The 27,530-nt window shown below is 36.0% G+C and overlaps 1 protein-coding gene across 1 annotated transcript; it reads left to right on the top strand.

Moving 5' to 3' along the window:
• Positions 1-348: 348 nt before the first annotated feature.
• On the top strand, positions 349-3,069 carry LOC124173017 (zinc finger protein 260-like). Its single transcript, XM_046552538.1, has one exon. The coding sequence runs from the start codon at positions 440-442 to the stop codon at positions 2,537-2,539; it is 2,100 nt and encodes a 699-aa protein (XP_046408494.1). The 5' UTR covers positions 349-439; the 3' UTR covers positions 2,540-3,069.
• Positions 3,070-27,530: the final 24,461 nt, after the last annotated feature.

Genomic DNA, 27,530 nt, shown 5'->3' with positions numbered 1-27,530 from the left:
CTGTATTGGTTCATCAGCCTCAGTGACACACATTCAATCCAAGACTGTAGCATCCCCATGTTTGGATGGAACGAAGGTGATGGATAAAGATTCGAAAGAAGGCATTGCTCATCATGCTGATAAGGTACTGCCTAACTCAATTCCTGATGATGGACACAGTTATATGAAACCCATTCCAGCATCTAGAAACAGTGGAAATGGAGCCACAATGACTGTTGTAGGGGGTAGGAGGGATGCACCAAATATCACTGATATCCTTAGGTTAATCAGAGTCAGTGAATACAGAAGAAGTGGCATTGAGGCAGAAATGGAAAACAAAAAAGAGATGAGTAATTGCTTGATCAAAAATCCTAGAAATGGTCAAAATTCAAACGAAAAGTTATATTATTGCTCCCACTGCAGATATGGATTCAACACCAATGACGATCTGATCAAACACATGGAAATTCCTTCTGGTACCAGCAATTTGGATCCTAATGATGAATCATCCATGGGAAAAGATGAGTCTTTCACAGTCCCCGCATCAAGAGAAGAAAGTAATAATTCTTGTGAGTCTGAGACATTGACGGGATTGGAAAGGAAAAGACGAGGGCCGATGCAAAAAGTAAATGCGCCTGATTTAGAAATCTGTGGTGGAATTGGAGAGAGGAAAACTGCGGAACGAGTGGGAAGTTCTGATGGGGATGGGAAACCATACACAAAGAATATGTCCTCAGAGTCCACCACCTCTTGCGCGAGAAACCTCCAAAATCACGCGGTAGGAGGCGCAAAAGGAGGGCCTTTCAATTGCAGCGTCTGCAACAAGTCGTTCACGCTGAGGAGCAGTCTTAGCAATCACATGCGTTCACACAAAGAAAGAAAACCTTATCCCTGTACGATCTGCAGCAAGTCTTTCGCTTCGAAGTCTCGCATAACTAAACACTTGCGCACACATACGGATGAGAAGCCTTTTTCATGTAGTGATTGCATGAAGTCTTTCTCTTTTAAAGGCAACCTTATGACGCATTTGCGCACCCACACGGGGGAGAAGCCCTTTTCGTGCAATTATTGCACAAAGGCTTTCACTAAAAAGGAGAATCTCATCCTACACACACGTGTACACACAGGGGAGAAGCCTTTTTCATGTAATTATTGCTCAAAGACTTTCACTGGAAAGGACAATCTCACCCAACACTTGCGTGTACACACAGGCAAGAGACCGTTTACATGCGAGATTTGCAGCAAGTCTTTTGCCTCGAAGTCTTACATTACTCAACACATGCGCACGCACACGGAAGAGAAACCATTTTCATGCAGTGATTGCGCAAAGTCTTTCTCTCTTAAATGCAACCTCATACAACATTTGCGCACCCACACAGGGGAGAAGCCTTTTTCTTGCAATTATTGCGCAAAGGCTTTCAGTATAAAAAAGAAACTCATCCTACACTTGCGTGTACACACAGGGGAGAAGCCCTTTTCATGCAATTATTGCTCAAAGGCATACACTAGAAAAAATACACTCGTCCAACACATGCATACGCACACAGGGGAGAAGCCTTTTTCGTGCAATTATTGCGCAAAGACTTTCACTAGAAAGGAAAAACTCATCGAACACTCGCGTTTACACACAGGAGAGAAGCCTTTTTCGTGCAAATATTGCACAAAGACTTTCTCCAGAAAGGACAAACTCGTCCAACACATGCATGTGCACACAGGGGAGAAGCCTTTTTCGTGCAATTATTGCGCAAAGACTTTCACTAGAAAGAACAAACTCGTCGAACACACACGTGTACACACAGGGGAGAAGCCTTTTTCATGTAATTATTGCTCTAAGACTTTCACTAGAAAGGACAATCTCATCCAACACTCGCGTGTACACACAGGCAAGAGACCGTTTACATGCGAGATTTGCAGCAAGTCTTTTGCCTCTAAGTCTTACATTACTCAACACATGCGCACGCACACGGAAGAGAAACCATTTTCATGCAGTGATTGCACAAAGTCTTTCTCTCTTAAATGCAACCTCATACAACATTTGCGCACCCACACAGGGGAGAAGCCTTTTTCTTGCAATTATTGCGCAAAGGCTTTCAGTATAAAAAAGAAACTCATCCTACACTTGCGTGCACACACAGGGGAGAAGCCCTTTTCGTGCAATTATTGCTCAAAGGCATACACTAGAAAAAATACACTCGTCCAACACATGCATACGCACACAGGGGAGAAGCCTTTTTCTTGTGATTATTGTGCAAAGACTTTCCGTATAAAGCAGAAACTCATCCTACACTTGCGTGTACACACAGGAGAGAAGCCTTTTTCGTGCAAATATTGCACAAAGACTTTCTCCAGAAAGGACAAACTTGTCCAACACATGCATATGCACACAGGGGAGAAGCCTTTTTCGTGCAATTATTGCGCAAAGACTTTCACTAGAAAGAACAAACTCGTCGAACACTCGCGTGTACACACAGGAGAGAAGCCTTTTTCATGCAATTATTGCACAAAGACTTTCTCCAGAAAGGACAAACTCGTCCAACACACGCGTACGCACACAGCATAGAAATCTTTTTCATGTTATCACTAAATCTTTCATTAGCAAATAAAGTCTCATCGGATACTTGCATGCACACACACAGACAAGAGACCGTTTACATGCAAGATTTGCAGCAAGTCTTTCACTTCTTCTCTCACCAATCACATGCAAAAACACTCAGGAGAGAAGCCTTTTTTGTAGAGATGTGCGAATAGTATCCGTGAATGCTCAAATACAGGAAAGCATTCCATATTCGAGATCTCGAATAATTATGCTACAGGTAAAATCTCAAATGCTTTAAATTTCGTGCCATACACTGTTGCACATATATCGTTAGTATTTTATTCAATAAAATGTAGAGAACCCTATTCGTTAAGTGCATGCAGTGCCGTTTCAGGCAAGTTGACAAACTACATCAAATTCGCGGATTGGAGCGGTCAAAAGAGCTTGACGTGGGAACAGAAAATGATCCAGTAAAAAGATCGGAAAATCCACGGTTTCCCCCACCAGGAGAACCTCAGCGCCATCAGATAGTAACTGTGTGGCACAATTCCCAAAATCAGCAAAATCTATCCGTTCGGCAAAACATTTCTCTTAATTTATCGCTTCTATGGGACCTGGAAATATAGTGTGGCTCTAATATTTTGTTCTCTGTATCGCTCTTAAAGATATCCATTCTCAATCTAAGCCCAGCGCGCAGCCTCCGAGTCTCCAATGGCTCCCAGCCTATTTTGCTTCACATCTGGGTAACACTGTCTGCACGCCCGTAGCAGTTTTAGACGAAACGCACAGCCTTCCTTTGTATTTTATTCAGTTTGCAGATTAAGTCTTTCTGCACCGGATACCATACGCTTGCTGCATATTCAATGTGCGCTTGGACGAGAGCAAAATAGCACCTTAATTTTACTTTCTTATCCAAAAATCTTCCCACAGTACGCTTGATGAATCCTAATTTCTTCAGGGCTATGCCGCAAATATTCTTAATATGTGTTCCCCACGTGAGGTTCGAGGTTATCATAACTCCCAGGTACGTCACTTCGCCTGTTGCCTTTATGTTAATACCATCCACTGCATAAACATGGTTAGAGTTGGACAAATTCCACAAGAAATGTACTGCCATGCATTTGCTCAGATTAATTTCGAGTTCACACTCTTGGCTCCACAAATGAACATTTTTTAAGTCGATGATAGAATTTCATAGTCAGAGTGATCACTAATTTTTCGATAGATGACAGCGTTGTCAGCAAATAAACATATTTTACTGCTAATGCGGGACCAGTGATCATTAATGTATATAATGAACAACAGGGGGCCGATTATGCTTCCTTGTGGAACACCTGATGAAACTTTGACAACATCAGTGCTAATTCTGTAATGAACTACTTTCTGTTTACAATCTCTGAGAAAGTCGCGTTTCCAGTTTACAACTGTCTTGTTCAACCCGCATGACACTCATTTGTATAAAAGTTTGTTGTTGGGTACAGTGTCAAAAGCTTTCTTAAAATCTAGAAATAGTGCGTCAACTTGTCTTTTTGATTCACCAGATTTTATGACGTTGTGAAGAAATAGCGCGAGCTGTGTTTCGCAATATCTACCTTTTTGGAATCCATGCTTACAGTCATGGAGGAAGTTATGTCTGTCTAAGAAAGTCATGATATCTATTAAATTTATTATTATATTATATGTATCATTTATTATTAGATACCTATTATTATTTATTTTATTTTAGAAAATCGGTGTGAGAAAGAAACCTCTAAGAGCGAGAAAATGAGGCCGATCCTTTGACCTCCTATTTATCAAGGTTTTCGACAGTACATACATTTTTCTCATTGCGACTGTAAAAAATAAACCACTGATTTTCTGCACATTACAAAAACCCATGATAAAATACCTAGCATATCCTGAATGCTTTGCAGTCCAGTCTGGCCTAAAAATTTAAGTGTTGCGTTTCATAAGGATGATCACTCGTGGCTGGAAATTGCGGGCCCGTTTGTACATGTATATTTTTTTTCAATTAAATGTTATATGCACCTATTTGATTCCTCAATGCTGTGATGCGTACCCAGTACACTGACTGATCTTCTTCAAGGAAAAAATTTCTCATTGAGATATTTTATTTTGAATAAAAAAAAATCCAGTATTTTTTTTAAGGAATTGAAATAGTAATGTGTACTTTGTTTTTCTGACCCCCATGGCAAAATTATTTGGTATTTTCCATTCATAATACATTTAGAGCGGTATTTTGTATTTTTTGTAGCATTTTTCTCGTTATGGCTGTAAAAAATAAACCACTGATGTGCTACTAATAACGAAAAACCATTGATAAAACATCAAGCATATCCTGAATCTTATGCACTCAAGACTTTCCTGCGAAAATAGGAGTGTTGCATATTATAAGGATGACAACTAGTGGCTGGAGAAAGCAGACCTGTTTATTCATTTATTTTTTTTCAATTAAAATGCTACACGTACGGCATATTTGACACCTCAACGCTGTGCTGTGTACCCAGTACGCTTACTGATCTTCTTCATGCAAACATTTTTCTCATTGAGATATTGTTTATTTTGAATTTAAACAAAATCTGTGTTTTTTTGAAGGTATTCAAATAGTAATTCATGCTTCGTTTTGCTGACCCCCAAGTCAAGAATATTAGGTATTTTCCATTCATAATACATTAAGAGCGGTATTTTGTATTTTTTGTAGCATTTTTCTTGTTATGCCTGTAAAAAATAAACCACTGATTTTCTACACATTACAAAAACCCTTGATAAAACATCAAGCATATCCTGAATCTCTCAAGCCTATCCTACGAATGTAGGAGTGTTGCATATTATAAGGATGACAACTAGTGGCTGCATGTCGGAAGGGGAGATTGTAACTTTGCTCTGTGAATTAAACATGTGGAACCAGACGTCTTACTTGTCATCTCATTCTGCCTTCTACGAACCTGGCCCTTCCTATTAAGCTTTGCGCTTATAGCACAGAGTAGGTATATACAGAGAGGACAAAACGGCTGAAGGCGGTAATCAGCTCATTGCGCATTTCACCATGTTCTAAATAAGGAAACGTGGCTTGAGTTGCTATTTGGTTGCTATCGTTGCTATCATTCGCGCTTGGCATGGAATGTTGTCGCACAAATTTGTTTTTATTCCTCCACTCTTCAATGCTTTCACGTAGTGTGCTAGTGTTTTAAAGAAACGTGGAAAATGAAGGAAGTGGAAAATAAGACGAGAAGAAAAGGTTTTGCTTGGTGTTCAGCCATTAACTGCAAAAACAATGCGGGCATGACGGAAGCAAAGTTGAGTTTCTTCAGTTTCCCGAAAGACCCTGTGAGGTAAGTAATTTCATATTTTTTTCTGAGTTACATTGCTGATCGAAGAAACTAAACTTATATTCGAGTATTATTTTGCATGCGAAATGAAATTGTCGAAAAAGTTTAATAAGAACTTGTGGTGTTGGCGCAGGTCCAAGGAATGGGTGATTCGATGTCGTCGGTCGCATTTAGAAAACAAGACTGTCAGTTATTTACATAATAACTGCCGGATTTGTGCGTGCTATTTGGCGTTCCTTGCTCTACCTTTATTAGTAAAGAAATAATTAGGCTACTTTGAATTTTAAACCCTCTTTTTTCGGTGGATGATAAGTCTTTAGCACTATTTGGTTTGAATTTACAGCATAATTTTACTTATTTTCAATATGGCCGCCGTGCGCATTTTTCATTACAGAGACACCTATGGTACAGCCCCAATTTTCAGCAACGACAACAGCGATTACAGACACCTATGGTACAGTAATATCCCCTCTGTATATATCTACTCTGTGCTTAAAGTATATATTTTATTTTGCATTTCAAATATGTACAGAGTTTCGGTATTTACCCAATCTAAAATAAAAAAAATACATCTTTAAAATACTTTTGGAGTAGCTCTGATAACACTTCCGTAACATTATGATTCAAAGATTACTTCTTTTTTGAAATAATAGTTTTCTTCATGTTTCCAACAATACATAACTTGCCACGGAGGTTATATTTTTTTAAGATTCTTTAGTTTCCATAGAAATGTTTTTCATATTTTAAAAGGTATTTACATAGTAATTCGTAGTTTGATTTTCTGACCCCGAAGTCATAGGAGCGGTATTTTGTATTTTTATGTAGCATTTTTTCATTTTCATCGTTATGTCTATAAAAATGAACTGCTGATGTGCTACACATAACAAAAAACCATTGATGAAACATAAAGGATATCCTGAATCTTATGCACTCAAGACTTCCCTACGAATATAGGAGTGTTGCATATTATAAGGATAACAACTTGTGGCTGGAAAATGCATACCTGTTTGTTCATTTATTTTTTTCAATTAAAATGTCACACATACGGCATATTTGACTCCCTCAACGCTGTGATGTGCACCCAGTACGCTTACTGATCTTCTTCATGCAAACATTTTTCTCATTCAGATTTTTTATTTTGAATTTAAACAGATTACTGTGCTTTTTGAAGGAACGTTTTTTTCTTTCCAATAAATTTTCATTGTGATTTCATTTATAAAAATTCTATTTTGTAGTTTTCTATGACTTTTGGTTTCACACTGGTGAGTTGGCGAATTTGGTCTGAAAAGTAAACGCCTTCCTTCAACTGTAGTATCTTGAAAACTGCTGCCTGCTCTTCTAGTGAGGCGTGAAAAGGTGTCAACTCCTTTAGCATGAGATAAAATATCTTTCTTATTAGCTCACTGCCCTCTCTTTGTCTTTCGCCTGTTTTTCATCACCTTGACACCCAATATATACATGCAACTAATGAACCACATGCACGTAAACAACTCTTTTTCTAAGACCGTGGCCAACACAGAAGAATATAAAACAAGTGAACACATTCAATTGAAAGGTATAGAATATATCTAGTACAATGGGAGTACGGAAAACAACCCTTTTCCAAAATTTATTTAAGATGCAAAAGATAAACTAAAATTTACTAAAGTGAACAAAATTAATAAATCCAAATTGAAGGTAATACGATACTATAACTACAAATTATACTAAAAGAAAACAGTTGTGAATGTAAAATATTTAATAAAAATCACATTGTTTTAAGGACACCAAACTCTACTTAAGGTACATTAAAATACAATAATTGAGCTAATACAGATGTAGATATGGTTAACAAAAGCGGCATGAAACCAATTGATGCTGACAAAGATCTTCACATTGCATTCTGGTACTAAGAGACACCGAAAAGTTACAGGGAGGCTATGTTAACAATTGGGGACAACCATCGTGACAAGCTGATGATGACTACCAAGTTTCTCGAAGAGTTGATTAATTTTGTGTTAAATCTCCAGAACACTTTGTGAAATTTTTTTTGCTGCTCCACCACTACAAAGCTCCCTTCTAAGAGACAGGGGGTCACCTATGCGACCTCCTGTCTCTTTCAAAATTTACTATCCAATGGACAAACCAAAAATTGTATTTGATCTAGTTTATCACTTGATTACACATGGATTCCATGTAAATTTTCCATGTGGAAATATTCCATGGATTATACATGAATTCCATGGCAATTTGCCATGCGGATTCCATATGGAATCCATGGAATTTAGAGGACTTTTGTCAGTACTTTCCATGGAATATCCATATGGAATCTACATGGAACCATGGTATTTCCATCATGGAATTTCCATGGACTACAGTTGTAATCCATATGGATTCCACTGTGTGCTTGCTGTCTGGGATAGTTTGCAGATGTCTGGTACGTCAGTCCAACCACTTCCTGCTTGGTAAGTAGATCCCAAATTTGATGACAGAGGCCTGGGTGTACTAGACTGGAGTGTGTGTAGAGCTGACATCATGACGAGGTCTTCCTAGCTGATGAGGGAGCAAGGGCATACCTAGAATCAAAACTGAGTGTGGTTGCCGTCATTTTCAAGTAACCAAATTTTAACATGTGAATATGAACTTCATTTGGATCGCTTTGAGACTAGGAAAACATAAATTTTCTCAATTCTGTAAAAAAAAGGACCGGCCTAGGGACCATGCTTTCATTAAAAGTGTTCAAACCTCGAAAAAATTAGCTATTTTCCTGAGACCCATGCAAAAATACCTCTTACAAAGATACCACCTAATATCTACGTACCATCTTTACTTTGCGATCCCTAACACCCAGGATTCTAAGCGAAAAAGGTCGTTTTATGACACAGCGGAACGGTGCCTGTGACGGGCTTACCGCGGTATTTCCAGGAGAACTCGCTTTTTAAATGTGTGCATCATTCTCTCAGTTCCATCCGACCATTCCATCAGTTATGCTATGCACTTTCTTTAAGCATTTTCATCGTCACTTCTGTTTTTTCCTTTCACTTTTGTTTTAATTTATGCTCGTGCTATGAAAGACAACTCATCCCCGTGCTACATTTACCATGCGTTCTTGCCCGTGAACTTATTAGGATATTGTCTAACTTCGGGTTCTATCAATTGGAAGTCTATCTATTAATCATATATAGTATACTTAAATAATTCTATGGAAAATGACTCCTCATTTGTTTACACGACGTGATGCCCATATGATATTGAAATAGGAAAAAAAACGGGGCAGTCGTGGGACTGGCCGACAGAAGTGAAAACTGAAATTATTATAATACATTTATTATTATAAAAGAACTAATTTTTCCAGTAATACTCATTTTTCCAGAAGAATTGAAATAATTTTTTTCAACAAACTGTTATTTATTATATATACATTAAAAATATGATGTGTATGAGTAGAAAGTAACATCAATTATATATTAAAATATAATATGCTTTTATTTCTTTTATTTAATATGTTTTAAACCAATAATTGTTCATTATTCACATAAAAGAAACTGCCTTAACTTGTACTGACCTGTATTTTTATAGCATGTACACTCTTCTGCATGTTCATGCACGAGCTCTTTATATTTAATTAACTTATACATAATACACTAGATTTTTATTTTCAATTAAATATTTTTAAAACAAAGAGACTTCCAAAGTCTATATATTAACTTAGTTTATTTACTATACATAGTCAGCCTGCGTAGTTGAAATATCCATTGTAAATTTTTTTAATTGTATGAGATTGAGAAAAAAAATCCTCCCCGGAGGGGAATCGAACCCCGATCTCCCGCGTGACAGGCTGGGATACAGCCCACTATACTACCGAGGATGTAAAACCAGGAGACGAATTTTAAGATGCTGACGTATATACCCCTGTAGCGATCGCGGTGTCGGTTCGGTGACGCTCACGCGAATTCTATGCTTTTTCCCCATCCCGAAAAAGTGCTCAACGCCGCTAAGGAAGTTTTCACTTCAATAGTCATTGTCCCAGAAGAAAATTGCTGGATTATTTATCGCGGAGGCTGAATTTGAGACACCCTTGACGCTCTAGAATCTCTTTATGATTTCCTGACAAAACCCGTCGTACGGCCGTACCTTACGGAATAGGCACATAGGTCTTACCCGAAACAAATGAACGATTTTGTCTTTACAAAAATTGGATGGCAAAACCTTTAAAATTTTCTTTGGTTCACACTAATTTCGCAAAATAACTGCTGGGATCATAACTATAGTTAATACATAATGATCACCGAAAAAATCCTAGTTAAATGAAAGAATAAATGGACAACATTTCGAAAGGTGTAAGTTTTCAACTCATAGTCCCTGTGCCCTGGCGAAAAAGAATGGTAACATTTGTGTAACCTAATGGTAACTTTTGAGTGTACCATTAGTGTAGGAAAATGGTAAACTCTGTGAAGGCTGTGTGTAACCATAGTGTACATAGTTATAACTCCAGTGTACAATCTGTGTAACTTTGTGGTAAAGTGGCCCAATCTGTGTAGGTTTTGTGTGTAACTTGTGTAACAATTGGTGCTGAATTGTGTACAGTGAGTACAGAGTCTGCAGTGGTACATGATGTGTACATGATGTACACTATAGTACCATTTAGTACACAGGTGTACAATAATGGTAACAAGGGTACCATGCAATTAGGATTAAAATTAAAAACATAAATGCAGGAATGTTTAAAAATCAATCTTTATTGCTGTTTGAAAAAGAACTATAAATCATCAATTGTTGCCTCCTCTACTCCCTCTTGATGATCTTGATAGTTCCTGTTAAATGAAAAAGTAAAATTAAGAACATTTGTCAAGCAAAATTTTATAACTTGATAAAATGGACAAAAATTTGGTTTAATGCATAACATTACACTTTCTGTCAAAACAATCTTTCTTTTTTTTTAATGAAATGAAACAGTGGTTGAGAGAACCTTATTTTTCACAACATTTTCATAAATAACAACCCCTTAAGTTACTGCTCTTATTTATTTTACCTCATACCATGTTGATTCCAGCCAACTTATATTAAGCCAATAGGTAAAATAAAATTTGAAGTAACTTACGAAGCCAGGCTCCTGAGATTTTCTTCTTCCCCAAGCCAGTGTTATGTCTTCCATTTAAATCGCTGGCCAGCTTTGACAACATGGTCATCACCTCTGCGGACCTTTGTGCAACCATTAATCAAACTCATTTGGTTATTAACAGAAAAATAAATTCTAGTAATTTTATGCATTTATGTTATCATAACTCTATTTATTTTCTAACAGAATTTTAAAAGAAGCCACACTAATAAACAGCTTCAGAATACCCCAGATAACACGGCATTTGTATTACATCTGTATAACATCAATAATACACAAAAAATACGTGACCAAATACATATGTATAAGATGGAATACGATCGTATTACATCGGTATATTTCACGTATAAGTGGCTCAAAAGTCCCTATGGATGTATGTATACGTGCGTATTACAAATTGGAAATCTGAATACCCATACATGAATTATACATATGTATACGATGGAATACAATCGTATTACGTCTGTATATTTCACGTAAAAGTGGCTCAAAAGTCCCTCAGGATGTATGCATACATGTGTATTACAAATTGGAAATCTGAATATCCTTACATGTTATATACATATGTACCTGCAGGCCCTCATGCACGAATTATACATATTGATTTTCTGACCCACATCCACCTAATATCAATATGGATCAAACGGATGAATAAATATAAGGAAACCAGAACATACAGATAATAAAACATTTATTCGAAGAGAAAAATAAAATAATACACACAAAGAACAAGTGTAGCCATGAATATTGCTAACAAGCATTAAGGGCCAGCAAACAGTAGGTGAAACTTAGTTTAAAAAATGGCACAAAGATAAATCAAGTACAAACAATGGTTTGAGTTGGAAAGTAGAAAAAAATATTAGCACGGAACAAGCGTTGTAACCCATTGCACAAGAAGAAACCTGGATTCAGGAAACCAACTCTGCACCATTAGCCACTTCCTGAAAGGAGAAAAGAAGAAGTCAAGTTTAAAAGTCATGCAAAAATATATCTTTTTGTAAGATCTGAATAGGAGCTCAAGGCCTTTCAATTTTATTTTTTTTCAATTCATATAGGCAGTCAGTATTCTGTGAAGTCTGTAATTTTAGTACTAATTCTGTATTCTGAATGCAAATGAAAGTTTGGCTCCTCTGCTAGATTCCAGACATAAGTTTTACATTTTTTCATTTACCAATAATGCCGAGGTTCCAGCTAGCGCAGATTTGACCTTGTCCTTAGAGAAATCATATATTTTGGGGATATACTTTCATTTTAAAAAATTAATAGCCTTTCTCTTAAGAAGAATGAGAAATATGAGAAAAGATCATTTGACTACTTTTAAATATAAATTAAGTAGGAAAAAGTGTATCCATTGGTATGCTTATTTAGTACATGATACTAATATATTAGTACCGTGATTTAGCAGCGGTTGATTCACACAGAAAAAATATAAACTTGTGATATCAAATTTTCGAACAAATAAATTTCATACCACCGATAATTTCAGGCTTAACTTTAAGAAACCTCTCCATTATGGATTTAAAAAAAATTTTCCCTCAAACCTTACCTCGGTATTAATAATTCCACATGGTCTTCTGGCTTTGCTTCGTCCTTTTTTCCATAATCCTTTCTCCTCTTGTCCAGGCCAAGCTATTTACATCGTCGCCGCCTCCTGGGTATGCGCGAAAGAGCATGAAAATAAAATTATAATTTATTAATTTGGTCCATACGCACCTCTTTCTTACATATAATGGCAAACTTTCGTATGAAAATTACGTATTTATCTTGTGTTAATAATAACGACGAAATGCACCTTGATTGACTGCATTTCAAGATGAAAGAAATATTGCATTTCGCTTTAAAGGAACCGATATTACACGACCAATACTTCTTGTTCGTTAAATAATTAGAAGTAGTGGGCAAAACGGCTCGGAACCTCGAGGAATCTATTAGTGACAAGGTTACGCTGATAAGTCTACGGTCAAAGATGTTATGACTAAAGCATAGGATAACTAGGAATGCAAGAACTACAATACAGTAGGTTGTGGTAATAAACAGCGATAAAACTACTTACACGTGAACGAAAACATTCCTTTAAACAATTTTTTCTGCTCTTTATTAAGAGAAGAAGAAAATGTAACTTCAGCCGCGAAGCACGGAATTACTATAAGACGCATAATCTATTAATTTATACGTACAAGATTGACATTACTATGTTTTACCCGTTTTACCATATAACTTCAATGGAGACCAGTCTCCTCGATACATAACTCAACAAAAAAGGAAAACAATAGCCAAACATAAACAAAATAATTACCTCTATTGGCGCAATGTGGTCAACACATTGCGCCAATATAGTTGTATCCAAATATACTCAAATAACATAATTAATGTAGTCTATGTAGGCGTACAATATAATTAAAGATAAATCATACCTTAGCTTAATTATCCAGTGACCGGAAACTGTTGGAGCTGGCTTGCACGAATCGCAATAACGTGCGGGATTGAAGCACATTTCCAGCAAAACATAGCTTCGGGTTGAGCACACCATCCACACGCACCGGTTATCGAGGATTAAAACACTATGTCAATTCTTCCAATACGTATAATAATACAAACAAATATAATATTAACTATACATCAGTAGCCGGAGTTCCTCCTACAGCACGTTCTCGTAGTCTCGAACGAAATGCCGAGCTTAACTGTTAACGAGAGTATCACTCCCACTCACTTCCCTAACAGTTAATTTAAAATATTGTTTAAAAAATTAAACCTCGATTTTACTTCAGCTCTGTGCAAGACCTATTTTTTGTATTTTTCATGTATTGTGAACCATTTTCCATGTGTATATTTCGCGGATGGAAACTGAATTTTACACATGTAATACGTCTGTATTTCGCGTGCATTTGTATAAATTCGAATGGGTGAATGGTCATTGAAATGAGGAAATCTGGCGTTTGCAGTGAACATATTATTTCTGGAAAAAATGTTTATGAACATTTCACAAGACGCCACGAAAATCCACCTCTCAAAAATTACAGGAAATATACATAATGTATATTTTTTGTATTTTTAACCAAATTTACATATGTATTTCCTCTGTATTCATACATATGTAAAAGTAGCAAGTGTTACACGATATTTACATTTGTATTTTTGACCACATTTACATAAGTATTCAAATTTCAAAAATACAAATGTATTTATCGTGTAACACGTACCACTTTTACATATGTATGAATACAAAGAAAATACATTCAATAATACATATGTATTACACATGTGATACATAATAAAAATACATATGTATGTGACCCATGAAAATACAATATAAATACATAATGTATATCCAAATGTGTGCTGTTGGGGACTTCCACAAATATATCAAATTTAGGAAATTTAATCTTGTTATTCAATATAACTTAAAAGTTAAAACCAATTGACATAATATGGGAAAATTAATTACACACTAATGCTACAAAGAAGTGAAAACTGCACTACTGATTAGGATGATCAATATGATGGCCTTTCTTCTAGGCATCCCTAAATTTGTCATGTCTAAGCCAATGCTTTGTGTAATTTTCTAATTCCTTAGATGAAGCACTTAGGTGATAAAGTCGAACTGCATCTGTAAAAGAAGGGGTATTCTCTGTGACAATGATATCAACAACATGTAGTCCAATTAATCATCATAGGTAATTTATAAAATTTTTGAAGGATCAATTTATATGGAAAATAAGGAAGAGATATGTTAGACAATAACTTATGTAGTGGGGATGAAGAGCTTAATAAGAAATAAGTCTTACTGAAGAAAGGGATAGATGTTTTTTGGGGTGTTTTCACAAAGAAATATCCTTTTGATTTAGAATTGCCTCAGATAGTATCTCTCCTCTAATGATGAAAAAATGTAATATAAAACTTACCAAAAATTATTGTTTTCAGGCCAAGCTCAGAAAATACTCTTTTATTTATGTAGCCTATCCAGCTATAGTTGGCTTCCAAGATGTCTTTCATGACGTCAGAGTTAAATTGATGGCTATGTTTTGAACGGCTTATTAATTATTATAATTCTTCGACGTATTTCCAATGGTTATACATTTTCAAGAAAAAACTCTTCGTATACGATTTAATTGAGATTGAGACTGATACTTTAATGCCATAACTAACTGCTAACAAAGTGGATTCTTCTGCGAGAACCCTGATATTTCCACTTAATCGGTCTGAATGGATTGTATTTTTACTATGGCCGCGAAAGCAAAGATCATGCTAAATTGTAATTAAACTGTGAACATAGTAATTCATAATCTTAAATACTTATTGGACAGAAATTAGCGGTTCATTAATCGTACTAGTACATACGAAAGATTACATGCAAAACCTCGGTGATTTACTTACGAATAGAAAAAATGTTCCATTTACTTACATGGTCAGCTCAGCAGATATGTGTTGATGCTGACAAGGATATATTCTTATATCTCTCTTCGTGCCGCTAGGATCCACTTTACCCGGTAATTCAGTACACAGAAACAGACAGGAACTTAATCCGGCGTCGATTTAAAAAGTCCCTGAAATAGTATTCTACCAATTCCTTTTTGCCAGTCTTCATTGCGAAACACGGATTATTTACCTCTTCCGTTGCGTACTTCAACGTAAATTTGCTTGTAAAAAAAGATTCTACAGCATAGCTTAATTCGCTAAGACACAAAATACAGTAGCTGCGAATGTTTCAGCGCGACGGCTGTTGGGACATGGTATGCAAGATGGCCGCCGGTCGCTTTGGCCTTTGGCGCAAGTTTCAAAATACGATATTTAATCCTTTATATTAAAAAATAATAATTACATAATATAATGGTATCGCGACACAGTGGTAAAATTGTGATGACATTTGTGTCCCCAAAAATAGTGATTGATGTGTATATATTGAGTACACTTCTGGTGCATGAATAGACTGGTAACTTAGTGGTACAATCTGTGTAACATCTGATGCATCACATTGAGTACGGCTGTGGTATCAATGATGTACAGTATGTACAGACTGTACGATTTGTGTAACTTTGTGAGTAGGAAAGTGTAGTAAATGTGTAATTTTACATAATGTACCATATTTTTACACATATTTGTTACACAGATTTTTCGCCAGGGGGCATATGGTGGGAATACTCGTCATTTTGGTAAAATGACTGAACTAAGACCACTGCAGTTTGTTCTATGTTTTCCCCCCTCCTTGGATCTGGTATGGCTATGATGCCTTTCATTCTTAGAATTCCCTACATGCTGAATTGTATATTCACTAACATTAATTTCAGTGGCTACTTTTTTCCTACTCCACGAAGTCGGAGCTAGTGTTAGTAGCTGAATTATCTCTCGCTGACTGCCTGCTGTCACCAGTTTTTCTTTTAGTAACCCAACTAGCATATCCATATCACTCGCTTTATCAAGAACTTCTGAATCATGCTCTGGAAGGAAATCTTTATCCAGTACTTTGAAAACCTTTTTGTTCAAAGTAGAACAACATTGAGGTAAAAAACATTTTTGAAGTTTTTTGTCAATACAAAATGGAGAAAGGTGACTTGCATTGACATGCATCCTGTATTTTGATGTGTTTTATATAGCAACAATTAAGTTATCCCCAGCAATGATGGGTAAGAGCTATGAATTCCTTAAAATATTCTATTTCAAAAATATATTTTTCTTATCGGGAGAAAAACAACCAGCACATAAAAAAATGTTTTAATTTTTGAATGTATTATGCACTAGATACATGTTGTAAATATTTTCTTAGGTATAGAAAACAGTTAACACAAGCATTTCATCACACTTGAAGGAGGACCCAACACTGACGACCAGAGTCGTGAAAAGGGATTTTTTTTTGCATAAAATTTTTTTTTAACAACAAAGCAAGCAAAAAGCCATGAATTTTATTTTTACAGGTGGTGGGTCATACCTTAAGGAATAGTAGAAAAAATAATTTAGCTTGACTCAGATATTGCCTAAGGTCAAAATTTGATGTTTTATAAAACCATGTTTTTGGCGCAAAATTTTCTAAAATCTTATGAAACACATGAGTTTAGAGAATTTCCAGTATCCCTCAGGATATTTTTCAATTAGTTTTTGGAATCCTCATGACTTCTCTAGTAACCCTGCAAAATTTCATGAGAATCGGATGGAAACTATGGCTGAGACAAATTATTTCCCTCTGGAGGTACAAGTGCCCCTGGAGACCGCATTCATTGAAAAACTGCCGTTTCACCCAAACTTCAAATGGTCGTGAAAAAAAACTATTAGAGATAGCCAAGAAATATTTTACACTGTTTCATTCCTACATGGAAGGATGAAAATTGCCAAGTATTATCAAAATCCGAGTCGGTGGGTGTCATGCCTGGATGAACTGACATGGAATGACCCAGCTACTGTCCCTCAGATTATTACTTTGCATGGATCCACAGCAGGAAGAGCTATTCTGCAGCAGCAAGCCCCTCGCCTCCTCTCCTTGTACTGTGACCACGTGATACCAAATCTGCAAGCCAAGGCGAGGGTGAGTCCAATTTTCGAAATAGCCTTCCACGACTTCTGACACGAGTTTCTATTATATGCCATCATGATACTCTCATTCATTGCGAGCCACTGTAATAGTAGGGCCTGTTGTTCATAATGGCTGTTTAATCAAAATTTTCAATGGACTAATGTATTAGGTATTTTTAATTTTTTGTATGTTGCACAATTTCATTGCATTTTTTGTTTTTTTTGCCTTGTTAATGATATCTATTCAGTTTTTTTTATGAATTCACCTTCTGTGACACAAACTATTGATGGTGAGTCGGTTTTTTTCAATTGTTGGTACAGGTATGGTTCTCCATACTCGGTCCCGAGGATAAACTCTTATTATCTTAATGTATGGCAAATTTTAATAAACACCATTTTTACCCTATCTGGGCCTTATCTATTCATTTTTGACAGAAAAATTGTCTGCAGTACTAAACAGACATTGATTTTGAAGGGCCGCATGAAATATACGTAGAGTACAGTTTACAAAACTTAACATTAACACTAGAACGTCCAGAGTTCCACTTCAGCTTCAACGGCCGAGGGGATCAAATTGATCCCCTCCAAGTTTTCCGCATGTATATACAAGAAGTTGTGGGTAATAAAATTAAAACAAAAATTGATTTTACTGGTCATTTATTTGGTTGTACTAGTTAGCTTAGCTAATATGAAGTCAATCACACACAGGGCAGGACGTAAAACAAACTCATTTTTATGACAATATTCTTTTTGGATTTTCGTTCCATTTATTTTCAAAAAATGATGTTGGAGAAGAGATTGGAAGGATTTCATAGAAGTTTACATTATGTAAATATATTGTTAACATTATAACATATCACTCTAAAAATTGTCGTTTACTAATTAAGACTCTTTGCAGACAACACAAAAGTAGTTCACTCTGTCAGTGCATTGTCCACAAACCATTTTCCTGCACTTGATGCACATCTCTCATGTTTTATTTCTTTTGCAGTTTTTCTGCACTTGGCAATTACGCCTTTTAGTACTGCGTTGTAAATTGTTTTCATAAAGTTCAGGAATGGGCTCAATTCCAACACTTTTTTCTTTTAAATAACTTAATCTCACCTCTTTGATAATTTTTGAAGAAATACTTTCCTCGGCAGCTTTTCTCCCATGACAGCTTTATATATCACGAAAGCATTTATTGCAGCGAGGTCCAGAATATTGTAGAATGCATGCACGGGCCACCTTGATGATGCTTTTACCGAAAGGTGTCTTGCCATTTGGTCAACGATATCGACACCATTGTGTAGTTGTAATACTTTCTTCCTGGTGTCCTCTTCTTGTTTGCAAGGATGCTTACTCTGGGGTGTAGGCTGCTAAGTAAGATTACATTCTTATTTTTCTTGCTCTGATATATTGTAAGTGAAATTCCGTCATGTGTCATAACCCGTGCACTGTGAATCACTATTTTTGATGTTTTCACAGACTCTGGTATTTCTCTTCTTACCCTATTTATTGTTCATTGCTCAGGCCCTCAGTCAGCCTGGGACCTGGAGTCGGCACCACTGTTTATACCTGATATTTGAAACAAGATATAACAATTACTATACAAAATATTCTCTCTATTTTAATACGTTACTTATTTATGTGAAATTAAATGAGTCTTCTTAATACACAAAAAATGAACGTAATGATGACTGTATAAAAGATTTTTTCTAAATTTTTAGGACCAGGGAGGGCATGTGCCCCCCCATCTAAATACGCAATGATTATTAGGTTAAAAGACTGATAATTATTTTCGATATAATTAAAATGGTATATTAATTCATCTGAAATACAACTTATCCATTATCAATATTGTTCATTTGTTACCCTTTTTATTTCCTTACCACCACCTATCGAAGAAAGGTATCGAAAAAGGAAAGTTGCATTCCTGGTCAGAAAAGTGGGATTAAAAAAGAACGATGGACTCATCAGCAAATTTTCACAAATGTTCCACTTAACAGCACATTATTTTTCATGGAAGTGTTTACAAAATTATTTCCTTCGCCTTCAAAACTATTAACAGAATGTATAAACAATGAAATATTTCATAGAATACCTATGTACAGAAAATTGTTGGCGAGGGTTACTGGTTACATTAATAATTGAATTTTGAGAAATAATAGAAAAAATACATTTTATTATTATTATTACTTATATTGTGGAAGGTTTTCAAATAGTTTCTTAATCAGAAAAAAAGGGACTAACAATTAACCATGAAAGACTTTTCAGTCCATTTTCACTATTTTCTATTTAATGAACACGTGTTTTACATAATATTATTTTAAAAGTTATCTGGTTACATAATTTATTAAATATAGGGTTATAATAGAAAATAATAGCACATATTATGTGACGTTTGATGAGTATGTGCGATGCTTGTCTCATGCAGCACAGGAAGACATGTAAGAGGTGGATAAAAGCGGCAGGGAACCCAATGGAATCCTAAATTGGAAATCGCCATGACCAACAACAACACCATTGATGACATCCTGCAGAAAGAGCTTCAGGGCAGCAGAGCTTGCTCGCCATTGCAAGAGAGTGCCACTACTCCTAAAACTAAGGAAAATTTATTATCAGTGTAAGTATTAATATTCACAAAATTTGGTGAACTTAATCAGTAAGTGTGTCATCCCATCATACAAGAAATTACCTCTCTTCAACCAAGATGTATGCATGTTTTTTATATTGTTAAAATTATTAACCACATATGCTTCAATGTGACTTCATGCTTTGTATCTATTTAAAAGGAACTATTTGCTTGCTACCTTGATGTATTAACTATATTACTTGAAAAAGTACAGTACATGGCAAGGAACTGATGTCACAGTCTGTCTAAAAAATGGATATTTATTGTAGTAAACACTTCTAGCATTTTGTGAGGGTTAAAGATCAACAGCCTGAAGTCATATTTCCATAGATGTTGACACATTCATTTCACTTCATACCTTAGCAGAGGGCAAAGATGTGAACATAAAGACACATTTTCATGCTGATTTGTTTAAAATACCTTTCTGAAAGGATAACCCTTGCAACTTTGACTATTGAAGGACAAAAATAGGAGCACAAAGCAAAGATTTCAGTCAGATAACATTACTAACAAATTAAACTATTCTAAATAAAATTAGCTGAATACCGTGTAAGCTACATTTCTGGCACTCGTTGGTAGTAAATGAAAAAATATATAAATATGGGTTTCAATAGTAGATAAGTTTATTAACTGCAATGAATGAATATATAACTAGGCAAAAAATGAGTGGTAAAATCGTGCAAAATTAAAAAAAATCACAAGAATTCCATTCTTCAAATAACAGTTTCGATGGATATCTGGACATTATGAACAAGATGCTACAATTACATTAACCCCTAAAGTAAGACAAAATGTATCATAAAAGCATAAAATAGAATACCTTCCAGGAATGTAATGCATAAAAATACAATGTCAAACCATTAGATTCACCATATTTCAGAAATACAATCTCATTGCTGGAGAAAGGTAAGTTACATTTTTGTCATTTATAGAAAAGCAGTACATATACACACTTTTATTGGTCAACTAAGAAATGAGATAAAGAAAAACCTTGCAAACAGGTATGCCTGCGTGAAGGCAGTGCTCGCCTATAACACTACTAGTACCTAAATAAAATTTGAGACAGTGCAGACAGTAAAATATATAGTTTACGTAAAAAAATATGAATAAAAAATGAGAACTTTCTTAAATGTCTTCAAACTTGTGAATTATTGTAAATTTTAGAAATCACATTATCACGCATGATAACAACAACCAATAGAATGCAAAATTAAATTTGAAACCAGAGATTTAAATTACAGATCAGTTCTCAGAACATAATCAACTTTCAAGAAAACATTTCACTATAAAATTTTACGCAATTATCATAGTTGCAAACAGCAAACAATTACCTTGGAATTGCATGTGCCAAGCAACTCCAACAAAATGAAAACAAGCAAACCAATTTTTACTGAAAGGCTAGATAAAGATGGAAACATCAGGCAAAGGTAATTCTGGCTATTATAAAAGAGAAGCAAATGTTGCAAATGGATATCAGTTTAATAAAGAATAAAATCACATTGCTGAGCCAAATGCTGCATTTTGTGCAAACTCTGCAGTGAAAGAAATACATAAGATATTAACACTAGAACCACTACAGCAGTCATTTTAACCACTTGACACTTTCAACGGTTGATGATTAAGTATAGACACAAATATAAATGTGTGGTTCTACTACTTTTCGTAACTCTATGAAAGGAAACTACATGGAATTTTTCTTTCACCGTCGATTCTGGTTTTAAGAAACTAATCAAAAATACAAATATTCCAGGAGCTTATCTTACAAAAGACTGGCGAATAATTCTCTTCATATGCCTACTCAAGCTCTTTGTAAATAAGTTGAACAATTTTGACATGCATCATATTTGGACCATGATATTCACTGAAATAAGTGCTGGAATGGAATTTTTTAAATGACCTTTTGACCCCTCTTACCTAATACCAATGAGAGACGAGACTTAAATGAGATTATGTCAAAATATTGCTGCTCAGAATAAATGAGGACAAATGGGATGCCAAGGGACAGGACAGGAATAAATGATACTCTGCAAATATGTAGGAAGGGGAAGTATTAGCATGAGATAGAAAGAGGACTCACCTTTGCCTTGGCCACCAGTGTTGGTACCACCTGGTTAGAGAACATGGAGAGGAGGAGAGGGACTTGCTCCTGCAGTTTCCCTCTTCCTTCTGCAGATCCATCATGAATGCTAATCTCAGGGACTACTGCTGCAAGCCAACATACCTTGGCGAACTGCGTCCTCCGATCCAATGCATAATTGATATACCAATGTAATCTACCGCCCCTCTATTTCCTCTTCATCACCTCCTGTAGAGCCCTCATCCACTAAGACTTGCATTCTGTGTTGCTTTGTTCATATGACATCCCCCTATTGCCAAAAGCAAACTTGAAAGATAATAGTGAGAGGGATCGAGCTAACCTAGCCGCTACGCCTTTCTCACTGTTATCCCAACAAACCTTTGCACCGAGATAGACAGCATCGGTCACAAAGTCACAAAATGAAATCCAATGATACCCATTCTCCCGAGTCCCATCCAAGTTCACAAACTTATACTTCATCCTTCCAATGTGACTAGACTCAGTCCACCAATACCTTCACCCTATCATCCCCACTCAGATACTTCATTATACAAGCAGTGCAATCATCTTCATCAAACATTCTGCCATAATACCTACGCATAATGTCTACTCCATCTCCGTACATTATCTCAGTCTTGCGTAGCATGGCTTCCACACACTTCTGTCGAGCATGGGCCATATTGGATGGAAGTAGATTCACCACAGTCTCCCCAAAAAGACCACACTTCATTGATGCCACATTCTCAGCAGTTGAGGTGACGGCCTCTTCCAAGAAACGCAACAGTGTATCACGTCCACACACTTACGCCTTGACTTCGTCCAAAGAGGAGCTCAACTGACTCACAATAGATTTCATCTCCTGTCTCAATGCCTCAAAAGAGGACTTGAGAGATTCAATATGATGTTTAGACATATCCACAGATGTCTTGTAGTCAGTGCTATGACTGGATGACGATTGCAGGCGGTTCATCATCACTTGGTCCCTGCGCTGTACCAATGTCACCAACTTCAGCACCTGAGAGCAGTCCCAGTTCTCAGGGAAACGACAAACCATCTCCTTGGCTGAAGACAGTGCATCCACTTGATTGTCATCCGTCAGTTGCGGGTCAGCACCTCTCGCCAATAGCTCTTCCACCTAATCAACTTTACGTAGTCTCACTCCGACATGCAATAGCGTACTCTGCTTTATCACCCTGGCATCGACTTCTTCCAACATATCGAGTAGCTCTTTGTGCTGGTTCAATGAACCAGTAAACAGTCCATTTAAGAGCCTCTCCTCGACATATTGCTCCGCGTTGCTAGCAGAAACATTGTTTGACATCATCGTGAATCATTGGCACAACCACAGAAAGGATTGTTGTGTTATGTTGACAGCAAGCTGCCGATGGTTATCCGGGAGAAACACACTATCACAGTTGACACGAAAGGATGAAATGTGAGCTGGAAAGAAAAAAAATGAAAATCTAATTACTGCCATAAAATTAGTCAATAGCAGTGATAAAACAACAGAATTGACATGCACATGACTAGAGAAACAACGAAAATATTTCGCTTAGTAGGCAACCCAGCATATAAAGAATACTTTTCAAGAGTGGAATTTATTAACTAATATCACTGTGTATCACCATTTTTACCATGAAATGAGTAACAAGTCTGCATCAGAGCAAAGCATTCTGGAAGGTAAGCGATTGTAGGGACAGTCTTGAACATCTAAGCAATGGAAAATACCTTGTTTACCATGAACTCAGAGTAAATAAGAAAACATGTTTGGAACTGATGAAGATAAATAAGGAAATCTAAGCTCTGGCAAAATAAAGTGAGAAAATTGGCAACTGAAAAAAAAACAATCAAACAAATATAAATGATGTAAATAAATAATTCCTTATTTGGTCCTCTTGAGAGACAAATAAATACTTTATAGTGACAGTGGTGTAAATTTCTTGGTAGTCACTCTCATCACTCCAATAAGAAATAAAAGAATCTGATCAAGCCTTAGTGCCACTTGTTGAAAGCAGACTGAACCTGGGTTCAGTGGCAGTTAAATAAACCCCCCCCCACCTTTGCGGTGCAACTCTTATTGCAAAACATAGGAGAACCAAAATTGTAGCTGTTTAATATCATAGGATTGATTGTCTTGTATATGTAAATACACAGTTTAAATGAAACTTCCTAAAACATTCCTTGTGACTTATTTTTTTATTACGATGAAAGTAAAGGTAACTCAAGGTATCTTTCGCACTCCCCCCTTGAGTTTTTTTTCTGTATGTGCTACTGCCTGGGTTTCCCATCGCACTTCCTTCTCTTACATCCTCTTGGTAATGAAATTTACCTCAGCTCCAGATCGTCTTCTCAAAATGCTATAACATTGGACGACACACAATAACAAGCATTACCTTGGGATACATTGACAATGGAGAATTATTGGGAACACCATCTCATCGACCTCCAATAGAAGCCTTCATTTAGAACATTCCATCTCTCATGGATGCACCGCCACTTTCCTTATCTCCATCGTACACATGACTCATCGCACCCTCTTCTGGTGCATCTTTTATCTCCACCTCAACCCCTTTTGATCTTTCTTGAAAATTTGCTAACACCTTCCCTTGATTTAATTCTGGGTAAGTGAAAATCTAAATAAACCCACTGCATGGGCTGTGAAACTGCAATTGATCAAACTGATAACTCCGTTGAAACTTAAGATTTGTCTTGTTATTACAGCATAAATTATGACTTTATGATTGTACCCTGACTCATACTCATAAAAAAGAAGTCTTGACAGTTATTAAGAGTTGAAATCACATTATATTATACTTTTAATGGCAAAAATAACAGTTTATACCTTCATTTTGAGTAAAAAAGTTGTTTTTCATGAAAAAGCTAAATGCGAAAGTAGAATGATTCAATGTTAATGAATTGGAAAGTCTTATTTCTTTTTATTTTAGTAAATTAAAATTTTCATTTTCAAGTGAAGGACATGTCTATAGCTAATGCCAAATTGAAATGTTAAATTAAAACCTATCACCTGCATTGTCATTACGACAAACTGATAATTATTTCATTATTAATAAAAGTAAATTTTATTATTTTATGTTAAATAAATGCAACAAGGTTTGGGATTGCAAATAAACGATTTTAACGAGTGAAACATCGCTGTGAACTTCAATCGGCTAACAATTATTATGCCGAGAGTCCGAGATAATACCAAATTACGAATCCAAGCAGAAACGAAAATTACACTCCTATCTAGGTGGATAACTTTGAAATGTTTCCAACCTCTCATAGAAGAGACAAAATAACCCACAGAAAATTCTAACTAAATATTCTACTACATTGCACATTCGAAAGCCTACGCAAGACGTTCCGTAAAACATTATGGTTATTATTATTATATTATATGGTATGGTTATTTATATTTACCCTATTCACTAATCAATGCTAGAAATTGTGCACTAAAACTATAATGCCTACATAAGACCCGCCGAAGTCGACTGATATCGTTAAAAAGTTATATGATGGTATGAGAACATTGTATCTATGGCATGAGTATGATACACACAAGACGACCGTAACTATCAATCCAACTTTCCGACGTTAATTTCTGACACTTTTCCTGAAAACCACAATGTAATACATTACAGACAAAGCATGATTAACCTTGAGATAAAATATCCGGTCTGTAGGTTCCAAGACAGAAAACGTACCTCACGGAAAAGATTAAATGAGTCAATTCTCATTTCTCATTCAGTAAAGTTGAACATGCAACAAATAGTTCACACCTGATCAGCAGAGGCATGTGGCATCAGGTCATTACTGGCCCAATCAGTGCAATTATATTCTTCCTCATCATCACCGCTCTTATCCATTTTTACTGAAGAGGATGTGTATATTCCCCTGCCACTCTAATAGAAAGAGAATTGCCATTAAATTGATACACATTTACACCAATTTGCACAAGAAACAAAACTGATCACAACCGAAACATGAATTACGGCGTGTCTATAGAAATAAGAAATTACCTAATTCAGGAAAACTATTCGTACCGCATCAGGGAAAGTCAAATAAATTTTTGGCCAACAATATACAGTCCAATAGTCACTCTGCACTCATTTAACCGAACAAAACTTTACACAGTTATCACAAAATCCATACCTACTACAATCTGATTTTGGTGAACATGCAATGCGACCCCAGCATCCATTGCTCCCCACGATATAGGAAAGATGGCTGTGGTTGGTTCGTTTTCGAAGATTAACATATTTTATACACCAGAACGCTGGTCCAGGGTCATCAACTTTTATTTCATCCTATTTATTAATGGAAATTTTATTTCGTAATGGTTCTTTTAGCACATAGATACTGTGTAAGTAAACTCCCTTTGGTGTAAAGTGAATTGCAAGTGTTAGAGAAATATGGCATTTTATAATCGTTTTGTGTTCTTATTAATTATGTCAGAGTGCATGTTGTTGATCACCATGAGCCTTTAATGACGTGTGCTCTCGCAAGAGTGGTTTTCATTTTTAATGTGGAAGTTGATCAGTATATGCAATGAAAAAACTAACATTTTGGCTCACACCAACCCTTGCTAGTGTCGTTGTCATATCTCCGTGTTTGAAATGACACTGCTTAACCCCTCAAGCGTGTGCGACACAGCATATGCGTCCTCGCTATTCCGTCCCTATACGGTGCTTTAATCGTAGGCATTTAAACCACGCAGGGTGCTTTAATTTAGAGGCACTTCAGATTTTGTGCAGACATGAAATATAATATTTTTTTGAATCTTATCACTATGCAAAAAAAACCAAAAAAATATATTATATAAACAATTGTTTAAATTTTATAAATATGAATACGTACTTACAATTTTCAGGCCCATTAACTTTTTCCTGCTCCTCTTATCCGATGGTTAATAGTTGACCTGTGTGTGATACTGCTCAAAACAGGGTTCTAAGCAGAGTGAGGGTGTTCCTGGGCAGTTTTTGCATCTATATATTGTCTCTTTTCTCTTTCCGTTTTTTTGTGCACACAACACACTTTCTTCTTACAACCTTAAATGTCTCTGTTTTCGGGTTTTGTTGAACAAAATGCTGCCAGGTCAATCGCGTACATTCTGTATCGATATCAGAGGGCCGTCCTTTGCGCTGTTCTAAATTCTGTCCGTGATACTTAGCAATTATTTTGTTCACTAAGCTCATTCTGAACGCTAGGTGATCTTTGTTATTACCAGCCTTACGGTATAAAATGTACGCGTTTAATACAGCCGTATTAACTAAGTGATTGAATAATTTCTTGTACCACACTTTTGTCCTTTTTCATTCCAGCAGGAAAGATTCTAAAAGTTGATCTTTTAAATCTACACCGCCCATATATTTATTATATTCTGTTACACACATAGG

Source organism: Ischnura elegans, assembly GCF_921293095.1.
Source record: "Ischnura elegans chromosome 13 unlocalized genomic scaffold, ioIscEleg1.1 SUPER_13_unloc_4, whole genome shotgun sequence".
Lineage (NCBI taxonomy): Eukaryota > Metazoa > Arthropoda > Insecta > Odonata > Coenagrionidae > Ischnura > Ischnura elegans.
The sequence above is the reverse complement of the archived record's forward strand: the minus strand, read 5'-3'. Positions and strand labels throughout refer to the sequence as shown.

What these genes read in the sequence shown, in the direction of transcription:
- LOC124173017 (XM_046552538.1), top strand. Translation starts at nt 440, where the DNA reads ATGGAAATTCCTTCTGGTACCAGCAATTTGGATCCTAATGATGAATCA.